The following is a 22,937-nucleotide window of genomic DNA, read 5'->3' on the forward strand; positions in this document are numbered from 1 at the left end:
TGACATTAATTGTGTCTGCCCTTACTAGGTAATATACTACACTGTGGTGTAATGTAAGTATATCTATCCTTCAATAAGTCACACACCTAAATGGCGCAGTTATGAATAGAGCATTTTGGTAGTAACCTGATAATAATATTAACTGTCAGTCTACTGGTTACACTTTTACGGATAAACAACAAGACCCATTTAGATGAAATTTTTAATGAAAATACTTGAAGACTCAGATTTTTTTACACCACGCCGTATTGTTGAAATAGTGAAGTTTCAAGTTAAGTTAATCAAAAAAGCAATACTCCCATTGATTTCGTCATAAATGAATAAGGGTGCACTCACACACATCAGTCACCGTCACGGCACGTCACCGGACAGGATTAAAAAAAAAATATGTATCAATAGTTCTAGTATGACTCTGTTCCCACACGACAGTCGCCGGCACGAAATCTATCAGTGACGTCCCCGGTCAGGCACGTCAAATAATCTTTCCATACATGTACCATACTTTTATCCCCACTCACCCGGTGCCGTCACGTCTCAGTTCAGTCAGCGTCGTGCTACCGTCAATAATTGCTACATGTTCTCTAGCGTGACACACGTCTAATCACTGACTAACCTGATGTATGTGTTCAATGATTCAGTCAAACCGGCGACGTGACTGACGGACAACATGACGGTGACTGGTGTTTGTGGATACGTACACAAACCGTCACCGATCAGTCATCGGTGACTTGACGGTGACTGATGTGTGTGAGTGCACCCTAAAGAAAGATCTCCAGGAAACCGGTAATTACTCCGGTCATACACAATTTCATTTAATACCCTCTTATACTAATAAGGAGGAAAGATTAAATCGTAAATAAAACAAATATATTTTATGTACACACTTTATTGAAATAACATAATGAAAACAAACAATTTAATATGTGAATGACAGTATACTGTAACCGTAAGTACAACATTTATATTTATAAACATGAATCAATTCAATTCACAAAACGATTAGATATGTCGACAATTACATTGATATTTAATAAAGATATGACGAGTGAACATCGATTGCACTATTAAAAGAAGAATCTACGAAGTGAGTGTAATTACGTTAAACATTTTGTTGCACATGCAAGGAAATACATTTATCTCAATATTTATTATGCTACATCAATTAAATATGTCAGAATACCAAAAATTTCAGAGCGTATTGTAACTTACATTATTTGAATTAGAATCAGTAGGGTGCGTGGGCTTTCTAATATAAAAATAAACGCATATATAAATACTGCATTATAAAAACTGGTGATAAATAAATAGTTAAATGCTTATCTAAATAGCAGCAGTATATAAGATTGATAGATTGTTAGCAATTTGACATTCTTACTATACTCAGTCATTATTTAATACTAAAACGGAAAACGAGACGCCACAGCCCACTTCATTAAAATCATAAATTTGTTCGTATACCACAATATATAAGCTTATACCGTTGACTGTTCCCGGTTCACAATGCGTCTATGTGAAAGAAAATGGTCTGAAATTTATTACTATATCGATACAGATATTAATTTTAAACATTTTATGAGTGTTTTGTGATTGCTAAAGAATTTACCCTGGTCTACTTCCGTTGGATAATTATTACTGAGTGGTAATTACTGTGAAAAGAATACAGCGATTTTTTTTATATATTGTATAAGTTAAATAACAAATTACACAACCCTCTTTTATCCAAACTTATAAAGTCTGCATTTCTGTAAAATACAATATAGCGATTCTTTTTTCTTTTGTAAATACTCTGCGATGGAGTAAATAAGGTTATCTCAACAATTTGGTTCTTAAATTTAAAGATTTTCTTTTTAATTTCAACCATTCTAATACGACAACCACAAACTCCGAAGGAGATGATTAAAAATGTGCATTACGAATTAAAAACTTCAGTGCTAACAAGAAAAAACATTTAAAATAAAATACATTTAATGTATAAATATTTGCTAAAATTGGATTTAATACTATAATATTATGGCGAAAACAGACCCTGTCAATAAAGGCTAATTAATATAATAAAAATTAGATGTAACAAAAACAATAAAGGCACGAAATCAAAAACTTATCGGAAAAACTGTTAATTATTCTATCCATTCAACATAAGAATAAATTTGCAACTTTGAAACATGAATTCTGTTGAAACGAAAAGCCCCTAAACGGCCATCTCTGTGAGCATACATACAAATCAATACAATACATGAACACTGAGCAATTACAAATTCCTCCTGAAAAAGCTACTATCAGGGCTACTTGCGTATACAACTATCCTTATTTTCCACGTCAATCTCAAAATAAAGCAATCGTATACAAATAATGTCAAATTCAAATTACGCTTAGATAAATATTTAAATAATTGAGCAAATCAAAAGTAACGTTAACAATAACGAATAACATCTAGTCTAATATGATTACATTCCTTGCTATAATTATTGCAAAACTATATGAACGTAATACACATATCAAATTAACACTAATATTCCTATCAATATTAAAATTGCATTGTACTAAATACACCATTTAACAACACCAATTTAAGTAACACATGTTACAATTATTATTACGTAGAATATCTTCGGGGATAATTGAAGTTTTAGAATTATATCTAGTAAGACCGTGTAAGAAAAAATTGTAGAAGATTTTACAATTTTTAAAAGGTGTCTTACATGAATTACCCGATAATACAACGATTGTACTACACATTTGCAATGTGCGATCACACGCTCCCGATGACAAGCCTGCACAAAGCGTCTGAGCCTACCCTCACTAACGTTTACCGACCACTTAAGCTGACATCATTTGCACAAAAGTGCATACCAAAACGTTCATCACAGCTATAAAATTTCCTCTCTCTATTCACATACTTCTTTCCTGATAAAAAGTTATTTCTACGGATTAAATTCTATTTATACCTGTGGTACTTACATGTACAAAGCTCCATACATCGCTTAATTAGCAATTCTGTATATCAATACACAATAATATAAATAATTGATTTTATCATCTTTATTGCTAATGTAAAAATATTAAGCAAAGAACTTGTAAAGATAATAATTTTTATAATGTCGAACGTAAAGTTCAGATAATTTGCACGAATTAAATAATGATAGTAATTATTAACGATTGAAATAAATTTTGACTAGATTATAATAAATGTTGTTCTGCTTTTTATCATCAGACCAATTTGACTAGCACGAAACGACGACTTCAACACAATTTACAATTTCACATACAACGACGCCACATTCAAACTTTTCTTTTAGATTCAACTTTGGCACAATTTTAATAAAAATTCACTTATTTTTTTATTGAAATACTAAAGGGGAAGACTTAAGGGAGAAATATGTTCGAAGGATATGTATTTAAAATATGTGAGTCTTACTTATACAGATCTTATATCTACGGTGCAAAATAATGAATTGTGGTTTAAATTAATAACATTTAGTTACTTACATATTAATATATATATATGTCATCGACAACGCGACATTAAATAGTTTTAATTAATTTACTAGGTATAAGATTCTTAAATACCATGTACTTTTCAGCTACCCATTATTTTTGGCACATTCGTTTGTGATGTGGCACTAGTTTAGTAAAACAATTTCCTCTCATTGGATATCAGTGTATTGTGGTCTTATTCTTAAATTAATACTATCCTAATATTTTTTTTTAATTTTTTGTTTTTATTTATTTGAGAAATATATAGCTTAACGCTGAACTATCTACATTGTCGATCTAAATATTATAATGAGCAGTCTGGAGAGGGTAATAAAATAAACGAACATAATTTCATACATATAAGTCACTACTCTACTACTCTGAGAATAATTTAGTATTAATGCACAACATTCGTAATGTTTAAAAAAACTTTAACAATCTTTGGCTTTGATCCCTAAACCAATATTAAGTATTTGTTCGACTTTAAATTTTCAGAAGCCGATACCGACAACGCGTTTATAATGAGAGATCTGTTTATTATGTACGATAAGTTAGAAGACTATCACAATTAGCAACATTATTTTTACATACCTAATGTCTTTTGTGATCATATACAAATAAAACGATATACTGTTAACGTTTGTCTTCTCTGTCCCCTCTTTTATTGTAAGTTTCTTAAAGGATTTGATCCCACCGGTTGCAAAACTGCGCAGTTCTGTGTCGACGCAGCAGTTAGACATCTGTTACGCTCTGGCCATAGCCGTATTCACATCATATATATAACTATATCGTCGAGTGGATATTTGTACAAGGATTCAAGAGCTCAACAACTCTCAACGATGTATGACCAGATCGTACCAATGTTGAATGTAACACCTAAATTTGTAGGTCATTACAATTATTTTTAATACAAATATTGTCTTTAACCCTCTCACTCTGTTCGCTATTCTAACACTACGCTACGTCAGCGGGTCCGAGGTCGATTGTAACGCATCTACTCCTACGCCGACGCTCGCTTCAATAAATATCATTTGAACATTACGATCACGATCGGCACCTCGCCGACCGTTTTAAAAAGAATCCAGCCGTCGATTGAAACACTTGATCGCTTAAATCCATAGTAAATTCGATCAACTCACCGACGTCGCGACGCGGCCCGTGAGCGGTGAACGAGATTGGGGCGTCGTTCACCGGCCCCGGTCGGGCGCCGGTCGTTCAAATTTAAAAATAATACGTTCAAAAATCTTATCTTTTAACTTTCAGACGATCGATTCCGCGACCGACACGTCGCCCTCCGATCGATCGAACAGTGGAGAATAAATATAAGAATATCTAAAATACTTATAAACTCGTAACAAATGTAAACATACATTCGGCTATCGCCGATCGCTTCCCCCAGAGAAAATATTTGTTCGCGCGTTGGATCGTGTCACTTGAAGAAGTAGATGGGAGTGAGAGCGGCGGGCGGTGCGGGCGGTGCGGGCGGGGCGGGCGGCGGCGGGGGTGCGGGCGGGCGCGGGGCCCCCCCGCCGCGCAGCCCCATTCAATGGATCGGCGCCTTCACTATGTGGTTGGGCGCGATGTAGTGGTAGCCGGGCAGCGGCAGGCCGGCCGTCTCCATCGTGATCCTGAAACACCAGCGCCGTTCGAACATCAACGGGATACCTCCGATAGACATAGTGAATCTAATAATCTAACGATGCCGCACGCGGCGTCGAGAACACGTCTAGTAACACTGCATTGGATGGATCGAACTGGTGTAGGAGAATTGAATCGGTGTCGATGTGATTTAAAAGATTAGCGTGATCAGATTAATGGATATAACTAGGACGCAAATTAAAATGTAAAGGAAACGTCTTACCGGGATGTGGGTGTCCGGTGAGCTGTAGGATGTGGGTTCTCGGTGAACCAAAATTCAGCATTTCAGGTATCACGGGAAGTGTTTGTGCCTGAGTAGGCAGGAAATGGCGTGGGTCTTGAAGGAGTCTTTTACATTTACATTATTACACTTAACCTGTGCTTGACGAATACACGCATTAGTCAGAGGGAAATAAAAACACAATTATCGTTATGATTTTATTAAGTATGTACTAAAAACAATATCTTTCCTTAAATTTACTAGCGAGTAATAAGATTCCTGAAAAGTTATGAAAATGTCTACTACCTTAAAAATAACATGATTTTTATTACAAATAAAATTACATTGGCAGGCAAATAATCTGCTTTTAGTCACATCTACATCTAATGTTAAACACGTTCGAATTGGACCTCGATTTTATGTTAGTTCTAACTTATCGGATGAGATAAAGGCAACGCGAAGGCACGACTATCTAACGCTAACGATCTAATGCACACTAACTCGGTGACTTCGCTTGCCTTTACTCATCGGAATACAAAATATTCCGTACTAACTCTATATGAATTTTTCTTAATACCATTATAAATAATGTAAAAATTTGAATCAGCTCAATCATTGTGCAAACACACGATAATAATAAAACTATTATTAAGTGAATATAAGAGATAAACATTAAAGTGTTATTTACGATAAGAAAAAGATCGATTTATGTAATAAACAGCAAATTATTTCCCTTTACAATAGAATAAGTGGTTTCAAAATTAATAAATGAAATGTTAAAATGCCATGCCAATGCCAATTTATTAAAAAAAATATTCTTATAAACGAGTCTCAACCAAACCACTTGTTCTATTATAATGGATTGTTATAAATATAAAATATTTACGGCAACCGTATTTTCATATTTCTAAACTATTTCAATACAAACTACATCTTTAATTTAAAAATAATCAGAGTCAACATGTACTTGCAGTCACCAAACGATACTTCAAGATACTTTAAACGATTCAACTGTAAAACACTTTGTCATATTGTATAAATAAAAATTGATTTCTCTTCATCCCGCCACAGATAACTAAAGAAATGAAAGTTGTATTACGTTTATATACGTATTAAAAAATACAATTTTGGTCATAACATCCATAAAATACTAAATTACTCTACAGTAATACTTGTATGCCTCACAAATGCTCACATACCATATCCATTTAATTTAATGAAGTATAGTTTGATGTCTTTACTATACACCCTGTAGTTCGGCTCATTTAGACTCTAATACGAAGCGCTCTGTAAATTTTACAGCCTATAAGCTTTCCTTTATGTATATTACTACTATTGTCACGATCCCTAGTCATTGTAAGTCATATTACTTTTGATTGTCCTCGATTTAATAATAAAGAAAATATTTGCCTTTACTCATTTTTATTGTCTCTGCGAGACAATTGACATGTAAGAAATGACTGGATGTTGATTTGAAAAATGTTCAATTACTTCATATTTTCATGTATAACATTAGTATTGTACAACCAAGTGAATAGATAAATGGTATAATTATTGCCTTGTTTATTGCATTATCATTTTTTGAGTTAACAAAATAACCTTTAATCGATAGTATTGGACTTATATTCAGACATAAGTATATCTTACAATATTCACATCTAATAACCGTTCCTTTTCAACAAAGAGATTTCCATTTCTTCCTTGGTCAGATAATTTCATAATTATATAATAAATACGTTGAAATAAGACTTTATACTTAAAACTAAATAAAACTGCGTGTCCTTTTGGACTTATGAAACATCTCGACTTCTTTGGATGAGTTCAGTTCAAATTCGTCATCACCTAACAGCGATATCGAAAACTATGACTTTAGTCACAAACGACTATAAAGTGAGAATCTAGTTACGATCAGCCAAGAAAGTATAAAAATATATACATTAATAATAGCACAGTTATAAATGTAAAACGACATATTATGTAGGAACTGTACGCTCCAGTATCAGAGATGAGTTATAATAATTATGATATTGCGTTCAGTAATAGATAGAAAAATAATCACGTTTCTATCACAAGTGAACTTTACAACTAGCTGTATTTGTTCGTTTTAAATAATGCAAAGTAATATAGAATAGTTTTATATACAATGCTCACACGTGCAATATTGTCCATGTAAGTTTGCATTAAAAATTGGTTAATACTGAAAAGTATAAAATAATTATAATATTTTATAGATATGATTTTATGCGCATATATTCCTTCCTTAACTGACCGTAGCTACTAATTATGATAATAAATATAACTTATTAATCAAGTTAGACATGTTATACGTCATACAATAACATCGCGTTTTAAATACACGCTCAAACTAACGCAAATTTTTAGTTTTCCTCACAGACTCATTGCGAGCCATACAAAAGTTTTAAAGAGCCAAAAGCTCTACTTACTGCGAGTTTCGGAGCACTCGTGTAATAACTTGAGCTCAAACATATTTGTTAATTATAAGCTCGACTAAACTAAAGAATTTTCAATACGTCTAATCTTAGAACAAAACGGCCGTCGCGAAGTTGCGAATCTACACATACTTTTTGACAGCGAGGCGCGTATTTGACGGCGCTCAGAACATAAAAAAAATTAGGAATCAATTATGTAGATTACAATTCACATTTCGCAAGTCTCATAATTCAATCCCGAACATTTTTAAAGTGACCAACCATTTCATTACTCCTGCACTATGTACACTATATAGAACGCTTAAAATTGTAGTTTCTTGGAAAAATAGAACACTCTTTGGACCACGTTATATTGTTTTTATGCGATATTTATATATCACTGCATACTCGATTCACTATTACGACCACAGAACATATAAAAGAGGTTAGAATGGCAATAATTCGCCGTTCCTATAAGAACCGGTGTCGCCTGTGGGTGTGGCCAAGTCCGCGCAAGTCCGCTTACGCACATATTTGCAATTTCAAATCTAGCCAATCATAGCGCCGCGCGATCACGCGATTTAAAATGGAACGAATCATACGCATGATGAAGATGTGAGCAGTGCTCATATCCTTGGCGCGTCTGCCCCGCCTACAAGGCCTTTCTAACCTATTTTATATGTTCTGTGATTACGACTCTAGATTCGAATTGTAAGCAATATTTTATTGTGATCCGTCACTTTGAGCCACAAGCTAAGCCGCATCCATACAGTGTACAGGGTGCGGGGAGCGGGGTGCGGGGTGCGGGAGCGGGGAGCTAGCGCCTAGTAGGGGCTGTATTTGTTGCGCTCCTTGGAGGTCTTGGCGGGCTCGTCGTCGTGGCGGCGGAAGGGCTTGTGCGCGCGGTGCACGCCGGTGGTCTGCACGGGCGCGGGCCCGCCGGCCAGCAGGTCGGTGAGCCCGCCCAGCGCCGACAGCGAGCTGAGGGCCCCGAGCGCCCCGCTCTTGCTGAGCAACTGCGCCAGCGGGATGGCCGACGCGAGCGGGCTCGTGTTCCCGCCCGAACTCGACCCCCCCTCGAGATTCGCCTTCTGCAGCTCCACACTGGGGCGGGACAGGAACACGCGGTCAGGCGGGCCGTGGGACGCTTCGAATGCGACCTACTCTTTTTTTTTTATAAAGGCACCCCTCAGCACAGGGTGTTCGCGCCACCTCTGGATTATAGTCCAGAGACATTATGTGCTTTTATTTTTTAAATATGTACAATAAAAACCTACTCTTACGACTGCCGCCTAGTTCTTTCTACGCTATTGTCTATTTATCATGTTTTATTTTCTTGGCTAAATTTACATTTGCCTCATCTTTTGAAACTTTTGGCATCAACTTACTCCTTCTAATAATTCATATTTTATTTTTGAAGCACTATCTACAATTTCGATTAAAGATATCCGAGCTGCACTGTGAGCTGTGGTAACCGATATATTTGAATAATTATAGTTTCGAAAGTGGTTCTTTTCACTTTTATTATATTTAATCTTCTGCAAATTTATTAGTCTGTATTTGCCTTTTGAAATAGAATATTTTTATTTCATATCAAAAAGCAACAATAACACATTAGTTTCGATAAAATATCTGACTAATCCGTAGGAATTAGTCATTATTTTCATCGATTTAATCGTCAATAAACTAAATATATTTATGCTTAGTTTTCATTGTTTTTATTTAGGAGAACAAACTAAAGAACTAGGCGGAATTTCTCATTCTTAACTATCGATCCGAGACGACCGTACTTTTTATTATAATTACTATAATTCAATATTTATCAATTTAAGTTACGTAACGTGATTATTGGTTTTATATTCAGACATTCAGAGTAATGTCCATTATTTTCTTTGAATATTTTTACTTTTGGATTTCATATCATTTTATAAGCATTATTTAAATTAATTAGACAAGGTTTTTAAAATGAAACAAACATAGTGATTTGTACAGTTTTATAAATGTATTTAGTTGAGTTATTTTACAAAACGCATAAACTATAGATATTATCAATTTTGATAAATAATCAATGATACATATATGTAACAATAATAAAGACAATCAACAAATCGAATATCAAATCAACATTTGCTATTAAATTAAATAATATTATAACAAATAATAAGTATAGGTATTTGTTTATTCACTTGTTGAAACTCATTTAGTATGTCTTCTGAACATCATATTATTCTTATTCTATCTGATTGGATTTCATTTCATGGATTCTTGTTAACTTTTCACACTGAAATGATATTTCGTCATAATTTAAGACCGATCATGGTACATGATTGCTGAATATTTTGGGTACTAGACGTTAACGTCGGTAAAACGCATATTCATAAATATATCAATATGTAGATTCTAATATAATTGTCAATTTTTTTTTGGAAAATCTAATTGGTTAGTACGAGTACAATTATGATTTAAAAAGCAACGCGTCATCTCGGATTGCTATTAATTTTCATCGATCTACAAACGCACTTCGAAACGCCCCAGCCAAGGTACAGAAAAATTAAAGGAAAATCAAGGGATAGAGTTAAAAAATTCGAGGCGGACTAGGCATTTATAAAACGGACGTGATCAGGTAACCTCTACTATTACAAATCGGGGAGCGAGGAGAAATGAGATCTAGGTTTAAAAATGAATCGGAGTAAATTTCAGTATCAAATCGGGGGATTCGGTAGTGGGGTTAGTGTTGGTGTTAGTGTAGTGTGTGGGGGTGTATGGGGGTACATACCTCATGTTGATGAGGTACTGCGCAAGCGCAACGGAGTCTGGGTTGCCGGTGATAGTGATGGTGCGGTCGGTGGAGCCGCCCTCGCGCTCCTCGCAGTTCGATATCCTGATCATCGCGCCCGATATCTGACGGATCTCCGCGATTTTGGTGCCGCCCTGGAACGTTTTACGAGTGTCGACTTGAAGACAGTTACGGTAGTGTGGTCAAGGATAGGTTTACAAAACAATTAATTAGCTACTTAGACGAATTGGACGATTTTTATAGTGGTGGTATAAAGGGATGTCCCTATGTGCGGTAGTCAAATAAGTTTTACGACAAAATTTCAATTACTTATTTATTATTTACAGAAACGTGTCAAACAGCTCACAAAAATTTACACTTAGCGAAGTTATTAAAATTTAAGATTTAAAATTATTACTTAAATAATTTTAAGTCTTAAAGTATGTAATCTGAAATGGTTACTTACTAGTGACAGTTCAAGAAGTGGAAAACAATGGAAGAGCTTAAATTCTTCCACAAATGAAATAGACTACAACTACCCACCTTGCCAATAATGCAGCCAATAAGCTCGTTGGGCACGGTCATCTCGTGCGACTGCTGGTTGGAGGCGGGCTGGTTGCGGCCCTGGTTCGACGTGCGCAGCTGAGATCCCGCCAACGCAGCTAGTGCTGCTGGTGCATATTACAGAAGTTTATTTTATGAAAATATTTATACGCTTTCTAAAATGTGAACTTTGAATTATCAGAGCGAGAGGTTCCATCACTTGTAGAAATTTGTAATAGGTTTCTTTCCTAGTGTTTGCTTTTATTCGGTATTAATCAATAAAATCATAATCAAGACGATATCATCAATAAAAAAATAATCAAGACATCCACCGAACTCATTTTCCAAGAAATAAAAGCAAATTTTCATACATAAATAACGTACAATGAAAAGCAAACACACTCGCATACATACACATAAAATAATAATAGTCGAACGAGATTTCATAATAAATGCCTACAAATACAATTGAAGCATCTCACAGACATGAAGCCAAAACCCAACGATAGAATAAGTAACTGGATAGAACTAACCCTTACCTGCAGGATTGAGGCCACTCGCATTGGCCGGTGCAAGACCTCCCAGGCCAAGAGCAGCTAAACCAGCAAGTGGAGATTTTGCCAATCCTCCCATCTAAAAACGAACCAATTGATAAATTATCTATATTTTCAATTGATCACATTTTATACAGTTTAAAATTTACGCGGAAACAAGAGTTCCCATTTTTCTCAAGACTTTTTTACGTTAAAGAGCTTCAGCTGCTTGTTTTCGTTTCTTCTGACATGGCCGGGATGGGATCGCTGGATAGGATACCTGGGTAAAAACGACACTAAAATATAGTAGTAAATATAAAATATGTTGTTCCCTTAAATTTTTGAACTTATTACATTTCTAATATCTCCAACAAATCAGCTAACTGTAAAAGGAAGGTTCAATTTGGATATTTGGATAGTATGGGCTCTCAGCTCATTCTTATATTTTCAACCACATTGTGAGCTAAGGAGTGGTGCTGCCCTAATTTATGCACCGACAACAGTAGGATACATGACTTGATGAATCTAACGACGAAATTTAATCGCATAACAGTCATGCGCTCAATGTTCTGAGGATGTTAATCATTGAGGAGCAAAAATAAAACAGTGGAATAAGGTGAGGTAAAGGCAAAGTAAAGAACAGGTGCAATAGAGGAATGCTTATATGATTATTACATAATCAAAACGCGAGTGAATAGACGATAACGTAAAAGCATTTATCACGGCGATGCCAGAAAACAAACAGATAAAGCTTACTGTGAATATAATAATATTCTATATAATTAATAAACATGTAATCCTATAATATGCGTAAAGTGCTGAAAAGAATAAAAAGCTGTCTAAGGGATGGATCTACATACTAGGCGCAGGGATCTCGTGCAATAAATATAAAGGATTATTCATGATCCTAAAAGCACGGGGTTGCAGCGCAATAAATTACAACTGTGGACCACATCACCGGGACAACTAAGTCTATTAATTTAGTCACAGGGGCTGTCTACAGGGGCTTTGGTACCAAACATCCATTTTGTGGGCAACCGGGGCAGCACCAATCAAAATATGCACTCAACATACCACACAACCTCATAGATCCATTTTACTAGTTTTTCTAATACCGGTATTTACATAACAATATGGGGGATACTTGGATAGTTACTAAATGAATATTTACGCCGTATGTTCTTGTTATTCGCAATTTGTTTGAAGTCCGAGTCCGAGTACAACGCAGTTCTTCACGGTGTAATAATTTCACGCGTACTATGATTACGACTATACATTGGAAACTATAATTAAAAAAATATATATATTAAGATCCTATAGGGCTTCTAACTTACTGATACCAAGCAATTATATTATGTTAGTCAAGAAAAGTATTTTTTGTTTTGATCATACCTCGTCTAATCGAAAATTACCTACTCAGAATTTAATGACAACTTTTATCGGTATATATATAATTATAATGCAATTTTTCGTAATCCCTATCGAATTTAACGTTAATCGAGACGGTTAATCAATCGCGAACGAACATCGAGCGTCAAATAGTCATAGAGCAGTTAGCGAGGTGGTTAGGTCGCGGGGTCGCGGGGCCGCGGGGGGTCGCGGGGTCGCGGGGTCTATGAGGTCGGCGGGCACTCACAAGGTGGTCGTGCAGCGGCGGCGGCAGCAGGTGGTGCGGCGGCAGCGCGCCCGCGAGGGGCGGCTTCATCTCCAGCAGGGGGAACACCGGCGCGCACACCGCCTGCCAACGGCACACACGCTTAGCCACGCCCTGCCTGTAGTCTGTACCACTGCGCCCTATGCCACTAGATTCGATGCTCCTATGCCACTGCGCCCTATACCACTAGATTCGATGCTCCTATGCCACTCTTTTGAATGGTAGCGTCGATTAGCTAACACACTGCCTGTACCACTGCGGCCTGCCACTCGACTGAATGGCGGCTCTGATTAGCTAACACCCTGCCTGTATACTGGTTGCGGCCTATGCCACTCGATTGAATGGTCGTAGGCCTCTCATTTCAATACTTTTATCCCACTCTTTTGAATGGTGGAGTCGATTAGCTACAAACTGCCTGCGCTCTGACTGCACCCTATTCCACTTCTTTGAATGGTGGTTTCGTTTACCTAACACACCTGTACTTTAACTGCGGCCTATACAACTCTTTTAGACGGAGGCGTCGAAATTTAATAATTACCTACGTTCCAAATATACCGACAGTGTCAGCGGCACTAAAGATATTTCGAGAAACTTAACAAAGATTAAGTTGTTTCTATTTCGAATTGGAAGAAAGCAACCTACATTCAACCTATTTTATAAAATTATAATGCTGGAATATTAAAACGAAATTGAAACACGAGTCAAACATTATGTTTGCTTTTAATTTAAATGTTTGAATAAAACTATCATTTAAAAACTTTCTGGTTCTTAGTACTAATAAACTTCACAGTATGACTCTTGCACAGCTTGTATCATATTACTCTTGCACAGCTAATAAGGTCATTGTTATGAAATCAACTATATTTCCTGATCTTACCTCTTTTGCCTTACATATTGTACAAGTATCTGTGGTCCAAAACTTTGACAAGGAATGAAAATACCCGCGTCTTTATAATAAATAGCAGAAAATAAATGATGAGTTGTGATGTGAGTGATATTGATGACCCTAACATAAATAATAAAGAGTGCCTTTCATTGCATTTACGTAAATATGAATAAAATACTGAAGTTGAAAACTTTTCACAATACCATTTTTCACCGTGGTATCTTTACAAATAAATAAAAAATTAACCTGCAATATTTTAGCTGTATAAAATTTTGCATTGCATCATTTATTACATTCCAATAACCTTAAACTAAAATCTGTAATGGTTTTCATCTCATAATTGTTCACTTCTGATTAAAACATTAGAACATTTAACACAAATATAAAAAATAAATAAGTTCTATAAAAACTTACATCTTGCGCAGGCACAGCATAGTTTCCTTGTATAGTGTACGCCTGTCCTCCGGCCAATATCACTGGCCCGGCCACATTCGGCTTTGGTCTGTATGGGATTGTCGCTCCTTTTGGTGGGCTCTGAAATATTTTTGCCCATTATGTAGCTAACTACGTAATTTTCGTTCTAATATTTAAATTGTAAAATTTTGAATAGATTTTCGTTCTAATATTGGTCCGGGAGCCAGCAGCAGATTTTATGACCAATTTCCTCTCAAGCGGTAATTAGTAAAATGCATCAAAGTATAGTATTATGAAGCCTCGTGAACGTCAGCTGGAGCTCGGTTGGGGGGAAGAGCGGTTGTAGCCTCCCGTATCAGCTGACGGTTTTTCCACCAAGATACAGCCAGCTGACATATATATTTATCCACAGTTACATATAAGCTATCATCAGGTAAATTTTTGTTTGAGAGGAAATAACGGAAAATAAATTTTTCTTTAAATTTAACTTTCATGTTCGAGACACCAGCTGACGTATAATACACCATGTTGTAACCAGCTGACTATTTTTTTTCGTTGAGATATTGGGTTAGCTACAATTTGACAAATTTTTAGCTGAGAGGAAATGAATGAATGAATGTATTTTTTTTCCTATGTGCGTGGGAGGCTACAACCGCTCACCCCCCCAACCGAGCGCCAGCTGACGTTCACGAGGCTTTATAATACTATACTCTCATGCGTCTGACGAATTCTCTTGAGAGGAAATAGTTAACCAAATTTGCACCTGGCTCCCTAACCATATTGAAATTGTAAAACTTTTCCGGACACATTGTAATTTTAATCAATATCAAATTTCGATGTAAATAGTCTCTATTTAATTTAAAATCAATCAGAGTGGTAAAAAACAATAAACCAACTTATTTTTATTTTTATAAAATATATTTATTTACATGTTGGATTCCATATTATTCTACATATCACTATCATTTCCAATGTGATTATTCTTACTTATATTATATGTATTTATTGGTGAATATTCTTACCTCAAGCATAACACAGCAGATGTGATAAATACACTGTGTTATCGCATCACAAGTGCCACTGATTGTAACTGCTCTTTCAGTCGAGTTTGGCAACATCTCACTTGCAACCTGCAACATAATATATTCTTGTTACTTTTTTTTGTTTTTTATACACCTATGAGATTGTATTGGGGTTTGATTTCTTAATTGGGCAATAATTACATCATAGACAAAACAAAATTTCGTATTAAAAAGTTGCCAAAAGTATCTAAGCGGGGTTGTAGACTAAAGGGGTTAGGGTTGTAAATTTCAGTAATGATCAAAATCTATTCTTTCGCTCATTAGACAATTCTGCCTAAAAGACGCGTAGGCAGAGTTTTGCTTCAGACAACTTTTTGATTGTATCACGATCCAATTGTATTGATTTATATTGTGCTTTACACTGATATTATAAAGAGTAAAGACTTGATTATTTGTTTGAATTGAAGCCCTTGCAAATTTAATTAGCTTTGTAATTTTGTTAATTACTTATACTGCAAATGAAAAAGTATTATCCTTTTTATGATTTTATATGCCCTCAGTTTCAATTCTTTAAAAATCTATTTCTACCTTCTTTTTGTTTTTCAGATATTGTGAGTGAACTATTTGTCTCACAGACTTTGTTCTATGCTCTAATGAAAGAAAATTAAATGCACTACAACTTTATTATACGACCTTCTCATAGAACGAGCGGTTTTTGCCAATATTTTGCTTCAAACGGGAGCAAAACTAAAAATTTCAATATTTCGGGAAAAATGAACCATCTTGGAATGGCCACAGTTTAGTCGCTTTAAGATTTAGAGAGCTTTAATTAGGCTTAAATTGTTGCAAATTTAATAACCTTAATTTATGTACTGAATGATACTTGTCGGAAACGCATAGTTTATGACTTTTAGAGCAAAAAGTGAAAAAAGTCCAAAATTTTCGCAGTTTATTATTTGCGTATAATCTTTTTTCCTACTTTCCCATATTTTGTAATTTTGTTAATTACCTATCCTGCAAATGAAAAAGTATTATTCTTTTTATGATTTTATATGCTCTCAGTTTCCAATTCTTTAAAAATCTATTTCTACCTTCTTTTTGTTTTTCAGATATTGTGTGTGAAATATTTGTCTCACAGACTTTGTTCTATGCTCTTATGAAAGAAAATTAAATGCACTACAACTTTATTATACGAACTTCTCATAGAACGAGCGGTTTTTGCCAATATTTTGCTTCAAACGGGAGCAAAACTAAAAATTTCAATATTTCGGGAAAAATGAACCATCTTCGAATGGCCACAGTTTAGTCGTTATAAGGTTTAGAGAGCTGCGGTTAGGCTTAAATTGTTGCAAATTTAATAACCTTAATTTATGTACTGAATCATACTTGTCGGAAACGCATAGTTTATGACTTTTAGAGCAAAAAGTGAAAAAAGTCCAAAATTTTCGCAGTTTATCACGTGGTGCGCAGCGAGCACAACTTTTTCGAAGTTGCAAATTGGGATTTACATCACCCTAACTGATCCAAACAACATACCAATAATTCAAATCTACATCGTGCTTTGCGAATTTAATGTTAATTTCCACTGGCCTAATAGGCCTTGGCTATATTTCATGTCGTTTTTTCCCGATCAATCCTGGACAAGCTATGGCTATTCTAGCTGTGCGAGCTAGCCTATCAATAAATGAAAAATCTGACCTGTATATTAGCCCCCGTGACGTCACGTATCTCCTTGATCTTGGAGCCGCCCTTGCCGATGAGCGAGCCGCACTGCGACGCGGGCACGATGAGACGCAACGTGATCGGTGCGCGCGACCCGCCGCCGCCGCCTTCGTTGAACTGCGAGCACCACTGCAACGATGTTATATACGATAAATATATAGAAATATGTTTTTGACGTGACAACGTCTTATAATTCGATAGAGCCGGCTGCACGCACGAATAAACATGACTCATGCGGCGTTACCTCGCTCTGAGGCGTTCCATGTAAGGCTTGAAGAGCAAGCGAGAGCGCGGAACGAACGATAAAGAAGCACAATCGGACGTAGTCACGTTCTACTATCGTCAGTAAACCGACTTTACAGAAAACCAATTTTTTTTGTTATGATGTTATCAAACAGAAAAAAAAACTTGAATTGATATAGTATTTAAAACGTTTAAATTTGAAATGTAAATATATAAAATAGTGAAAAGCAGTCAACAGATTAAGGGGATTACTATGGTCAAAACCGGAAAACACCTTATACATATTGAATTTTGTTGAGGAAACTGTTGGTACGATTGTCTTAAAAAAAATATATGTGATACTCAAGGATATAATTAACAAAGTGTATTGTTTACTTTTCAGTTTAGAACGGCCTAAACATAAAAAAAATACATACAAATCGACCCCTTTTTGAACATAAAACGCATTTTGTTAGGAAAACGGCTAAATATTTATACATGAAATTTATACCAAAAAATATGTTATGATATTTGTAACAATTTGTATTGATTGTTTTTTCAATTTTCATTATTATCGTTAAATTATCAAGAAAAAACTCGAATTTATAATAAAACCCACATAAAACCTCACCTCTATTGCATATTTTCGACGAAATTTGACGGTGTCAGTTCGACTCGGACGGGGGACTGTACGTGCGGTTTTTTTTGCAAAATAACGCTAAAATTCACCGAATTGAATGTTTTGTTAAATTAAACCAGATTGTAATAGGTATTTACATGAGCAGTTCATGAAATGAAAGTTAAAAATAGGTATGTAAAGATATAAAAATCTGTTTGTAAATTAGTTTTGTTTTTGAAAGGCGTCATTGAATAATATCCAGTGTTGATAATTTTTGACCTTAAAATATTATCAGAAAACACATACCTACCTATAAAACAGTAACCAGATTTTCCCTGTGCCTTGAATATTTTTTAAAAAAGATTAATTGCTGTTCTATCGTATATTTTAAGGGTCCAAAACAATCCAAAGCCGGGAGATACTGACACAAAATTTTGGGTCATTTGTAACCGGATGGCGGTTCTACAGTGGTCTTAGTACGCAATGACAAAAAGAAAAATCATGGTCAGAACAGTGGTACCGGCAGACTAGTCGCGTGGGCGTTAGTCGAACTCGTCGGATAAATTACGGAAGGCAAACGATTTGTAACACAAAAATTTTAGGATTTACCGATAGCCCATAAAAAAGAAGTAGGCGGTAGTGTCATGCCATACTTTTCCGGTGTAATTTACAGCCCACAATACCGACGTGAATGCGTTGATTTAAAAAAAAAATTCAACCATTTGTACCAGGCTAATTTTTGCACAGGTAATCATAGTCCAGTAGCCATGTACGAAAATCGCCATGCCATACTTTTCAGACAGTTCCAAATGGTCGCCATACCGCCGAAAATCAGCAATTTTTTTTAATATTGTATAAAATCATTTAATTTTATATTATTGTATAAAATCGTAGGAAAGTCAAAACTGACATAAACGTATAGCAACATTTTTAGCCGACGCCATTATAGGACGAAATTCTCAATTCAACTGAATTTTTTGTTGGTTCCGTTACCTCCGCACTTTTAACTGGGTGAACCGATGATTTCTTCTACACTAATATTATAAAGAGGAAAACTTTGTTTGTTTGTTTGATTGTAATGAATAGGCTCATAAACTACTGGACCGATTTTAAAAATTCCGTTCACCATTCAAAAGCTACTTTATCCACGAGTAATATAGGATAGATTTTATCCCGGAAATTCCACGGGAACGGGAACTATGCGAGTTTTTCAAAAATTAACCCCAAACTACCTAACTACAAAATACATAACAAGTCGAAAAAAACGTGATTTCTTGTCCGTTCCCCTATTTTTTTCGGTGTGTGTAGGTTGCATGCATATATTCCTACTAGAACGCTAAATACATTTGCCTGGTCACCATTACCATTCGATACACCATGACATGGTAGAGGCCGTTCTATAGAATTACGTCAAATAATGTACTCCATCTTTTATATCTCTGTAGGTGAGATGTTCTCCACCCTAGCCATCATCAGGTCTCCAGAATATAGTAGAGTCCGTGTTGAATAAAATTAATTTCTAAATCGGTGTTTTCTTAACTGTTCCCCACTCTAGAACTTATAATTACTTGCTTAGTCATCTTAAGGTCTCCAGAATGGGTCATGTAGTAGAGACTTTGCTTATAACGGTTAATGTTGAAAGATGAGTCTTCCTACATTACATTTACAACATACATAGTACACAATATTTACTATTCATAAATGTAATATGTTACTGCCTCTCAGAGAAAACATAAATTAGGTAGAAACCAACTAACACATTACGATACAATACGATACAGTATACAATTCCATAATCTTTGGTCACTTTTACTTCAACAACGATGTATATTTATAGAGGGCGGTTAAAAAAACAAATTCAAATGTAGTGACAGAATCATTAAGGTCGTTGAACCGTGTAATTGCCTTAAGATTTAATACATACTAAAAGAGTACATATAGGTAGAGATTATCATTTCAAGCAAGGTTAATTTTTAACTCAAAAAAATACATACAATAAAAAAATGGATTGGGTATATAATAAATTAGGAAATAATTAATATTATGCAAATAACCTGTTATAAATATATCAAACAGTGACAGCTTTGATTTAAACTTTGCATCAATTTATCATTAAATAATCTGTTTGAAACCTGTTCTTCTTTAATTGGTGAGAATAGTTGTTTCTTTTGGCAAAAATAAATGCTGGTATAATTTAACACAAGATCTAATTTTGTAGTGAAACTTAAATTGGTTTTAACCAAGTATGTAAGTATTTCATTGATTAAACTTGATCTACTAACCTACCTATCTATCTTTAAACTTAACTTACAATATATTATTTAAATGTCATTTTATTTTTGGTATGTTTATGATATAATGTACATAATAATTACCTCTTCAAACTTTTTGCAGATAAGTGTAAATGCTTTGAATATAGCACTTGTAGTGCCAGTGACAGTGACAATGCGTTCTGGGCACGATCCATCGGATATGTTGATTTTAGCTCCAGACTGAAACAATTAAATATAAATCGTAAGCAAAAAAAATTCTGATACATAAAAACACTGAATACATTTACCTATTCGTAGATATTAGGCTACCCATCTTTGTAAGAGACGTCGTGAAAGGCGTTAAGATTTCACATGCATGTCATACAAACAGTAAATAAATCATGGTAAATATGACACATTGAGTAAAAAATAAATTGTACAACAATAGGCAACTTAACATGACTTCTTTTTTGTTGTTTATTGAAATTAAAAGTATTTTTGTATATTTTCAATGGTAATTGCTTTATAAGTGAGATTGTAGTTCAAGTTTGAATAAAGTTTTGCGAATTTACAGCGGTTAATGATTCTGACACAATATTATGGATGTGAAGTAATATTTACCGATGCATAAAATCGCATCAAGTATCGCGTAATACGCTTTATGCATACAAGAAAATATAAATGTATTTAAACAAGAACCCTAAATAGTTAGTCTATCCATATTGGGTATAAAAAAAAAAAAAAACATTACAATGACTCACCTCTTCTCTAAATCTCTTTACAATTTCTCCCTTTTTACCAATAATACTGCCAACCTCCTGTAAATAAAAAAGCGGGTTAATGAAATATGCAGTTCACACTATTGGCAAACAACGCACCGCAAATGCATACGTAATTAATTCAACAGCTTGAGATTTATAACGTACAAAAGAGTCGCCTCTAAGATCCAACAATAGCACGAGCAAGTCGAGTCTTTGCATTTATAGACGCGTCAGGGATGCATGAGGACAGTTTTATTGACTGCATTGTAGACATCAGTCAGTTCCTGGCGTCGCAGCCAGCTGACTCCGGCAGTATGCGGCCAATGTAAATGCGTTTGTCTAGGCGTCAAAGCCGCGAATCTTTGTACACAAATAGCTGAGCAAAATCGACGACTCAAGACGCAAGTGCACATGAGTTCAAAGAACTTAGACAAAAATAACATGATACATTTTAGAATACTATAAATTGAAAATATGTGCAACTGTATGGATATTGTAGTGATAGTAAAATATAAAAATAGCAAAGAGCATGCTTGGGGGTTCTCATGAAACTACTAAATTGTAGAAAATATGAGAAGTTGTGTAAGCTGAGTTGCAAGGTAAATCAAAAATTTCATTGTGTAAATAACAAAAAGATACAAATCGACATATTTGATGAACAGAACAAGTGCTAATGACTGGCCGAGTGCCAAGAATACTTTGTATTGGATTACGGCCAATTAAAAGTAAATATCTAATCTTATCCTATAGGGAAGTACTAGCATCAATATATCTTATGATGACCGAGAAATTTATTTGCACGGACATCAGCTTTATTTGTGATGGTAATAAATTTTGCATATAATGAATGACTAATATGTAATCAGGCTAATAAATTTTAAATTATTTCAGAATTTTACATAATGAACAAAAGAATTCATTAGTGATATCTAATTTAAAGCAAAGAAAACTAGTATAAACAATTCTATGGAATGTTTAGTTTTATTATATTATGAGATCTGATTTCTATATAGTATGCTTTCGCTTTTGTATAAATTGGATTGAGATTTTCTTTGTTTCATTCAACAAAGAATTATTATATTAAAAAAATTTTTCACAGGAAATATAATGTAAAATATTTAATTAAATCAAATTATAATTACATAATAGTAATAAGTATTTGTATTTTAAATACATAAAATATGTTTAATCTTTTATACATCACTTGATAAACTGTAAGGCTAAAATTATTAATATGTATTGCGATTACTATAAATTTCTTCCCTTGTAATCTTAATATATATATATATATATAAATCTCGTGTCACAATGTTTGTCCTCAATGGACTCCTAAAGCACTTAACCGATTATAATAAAATTTGCACACCATGTACAGTTCCATCCAACTTGAGAGATAGGATAGTTTATACATGTAGGTACCACAAGCGAAGCCGGGGCAGACCACTAGTATATTATATAATCATATGAGTAATCAAAACAAAATACAATAACAAGAATAATATGAGTGCTACAAAAACTTGATTAAATAATTAAATCTATGGATATGATTCCCTTAAAAATTTTCATTGAAAATATGCTTTTTAAGGACAATAATGTGAACAATATAAATTCTCTTTTGTATGTCTTCATAATATTATGTACAACTGTAATAATTATAAAATCTGTATGTCATTTTTAGCACAATTAACAATAGGTAGTTAAACTTTGCGGGAGCGTTTTGACTTTTTAAAAAAAAAAAATAAAATTAAAATTAAACTTATTTAATTATTAAC

At 34.5% G+C, this 22,937-nt stretch overlaps 1 protein-coding gene across 13 annotated transcripts in view; it reads right to left on the bottom strand.

The window, feature by feature from the left end:
* Positions 1-4,965: 4,965 nt before the first annotated feature.
* The window catches only part of mub (poly(rC)-binding protein mub), a 160,309-nt gene continuing 142,337 nt past the window's right edge, over positions 4,966-22,937 (bottom strand). For 3 of the 13 annotated variants that reach the window (XM_090106479.1, XM_090106477.1, XM_090106478.1), the window contains 10 exons: positions 21,166-21,222; positions 20,528-20,644; positions 17,288-17,440; positions 15,590-15,697; positions 14,568-14,687; positions 13,250-13,351; positions 11,614-11,713; positions 11,081-11,208; positions 10,538-10,692; positions 5,537-8,865 (listed from right to left, as the gene is read on the bottom strand). In XM_090106479.1, coding sequence (XP_089962605.1) covers positions 8,586-8,865; positions 10,538-10,692; positions 11,081-11,208; positions 11,614-11,713; positions 13,250-13,351; positions 14,568-14,687; positions 15,590-15,697; positions 17,288-17,440; positions 20,528-20,644; positions 21,166-21,222 — 1,320 coding nt within the window. In that variant the 3' untranslated portion in view covers positions 5,537-8,585. Of the gene's footprint in view, positions 5,103-5,536; positions 8,866-10,537; positions 10,693-11,080; positions 11,209-11,613; positions 11,714-13,249; positions 13,352-14,567; positions 14,688-15,589; positions 15,698-17,287; positions 17,441-20,527; positions 20,645-21,165; positions 21,223-22,937 lie in introns of those variants that run through there. The other 10 variants (XM_090106489.1, XM_090106488.1, XM_090106490.1 and 7 more) reach the window with 10 other exon arrangements.

The sequence above is a fragment of the Colias eurytheme genome, chromosome 10, assembly GCF_061535395.1.
Source record: "Colias eurytheme isolate Ceu_HAF_F1 chromosome 10, ilColEury1 Martin Lab GWU primary, whole genome shotgun sequence".
Lineage (NCBI taxonomy): Eukaryota > Metazoa > Arthropoda > Insecta > Lepidoptera > Pieridae > Colias > Colias eurytheme.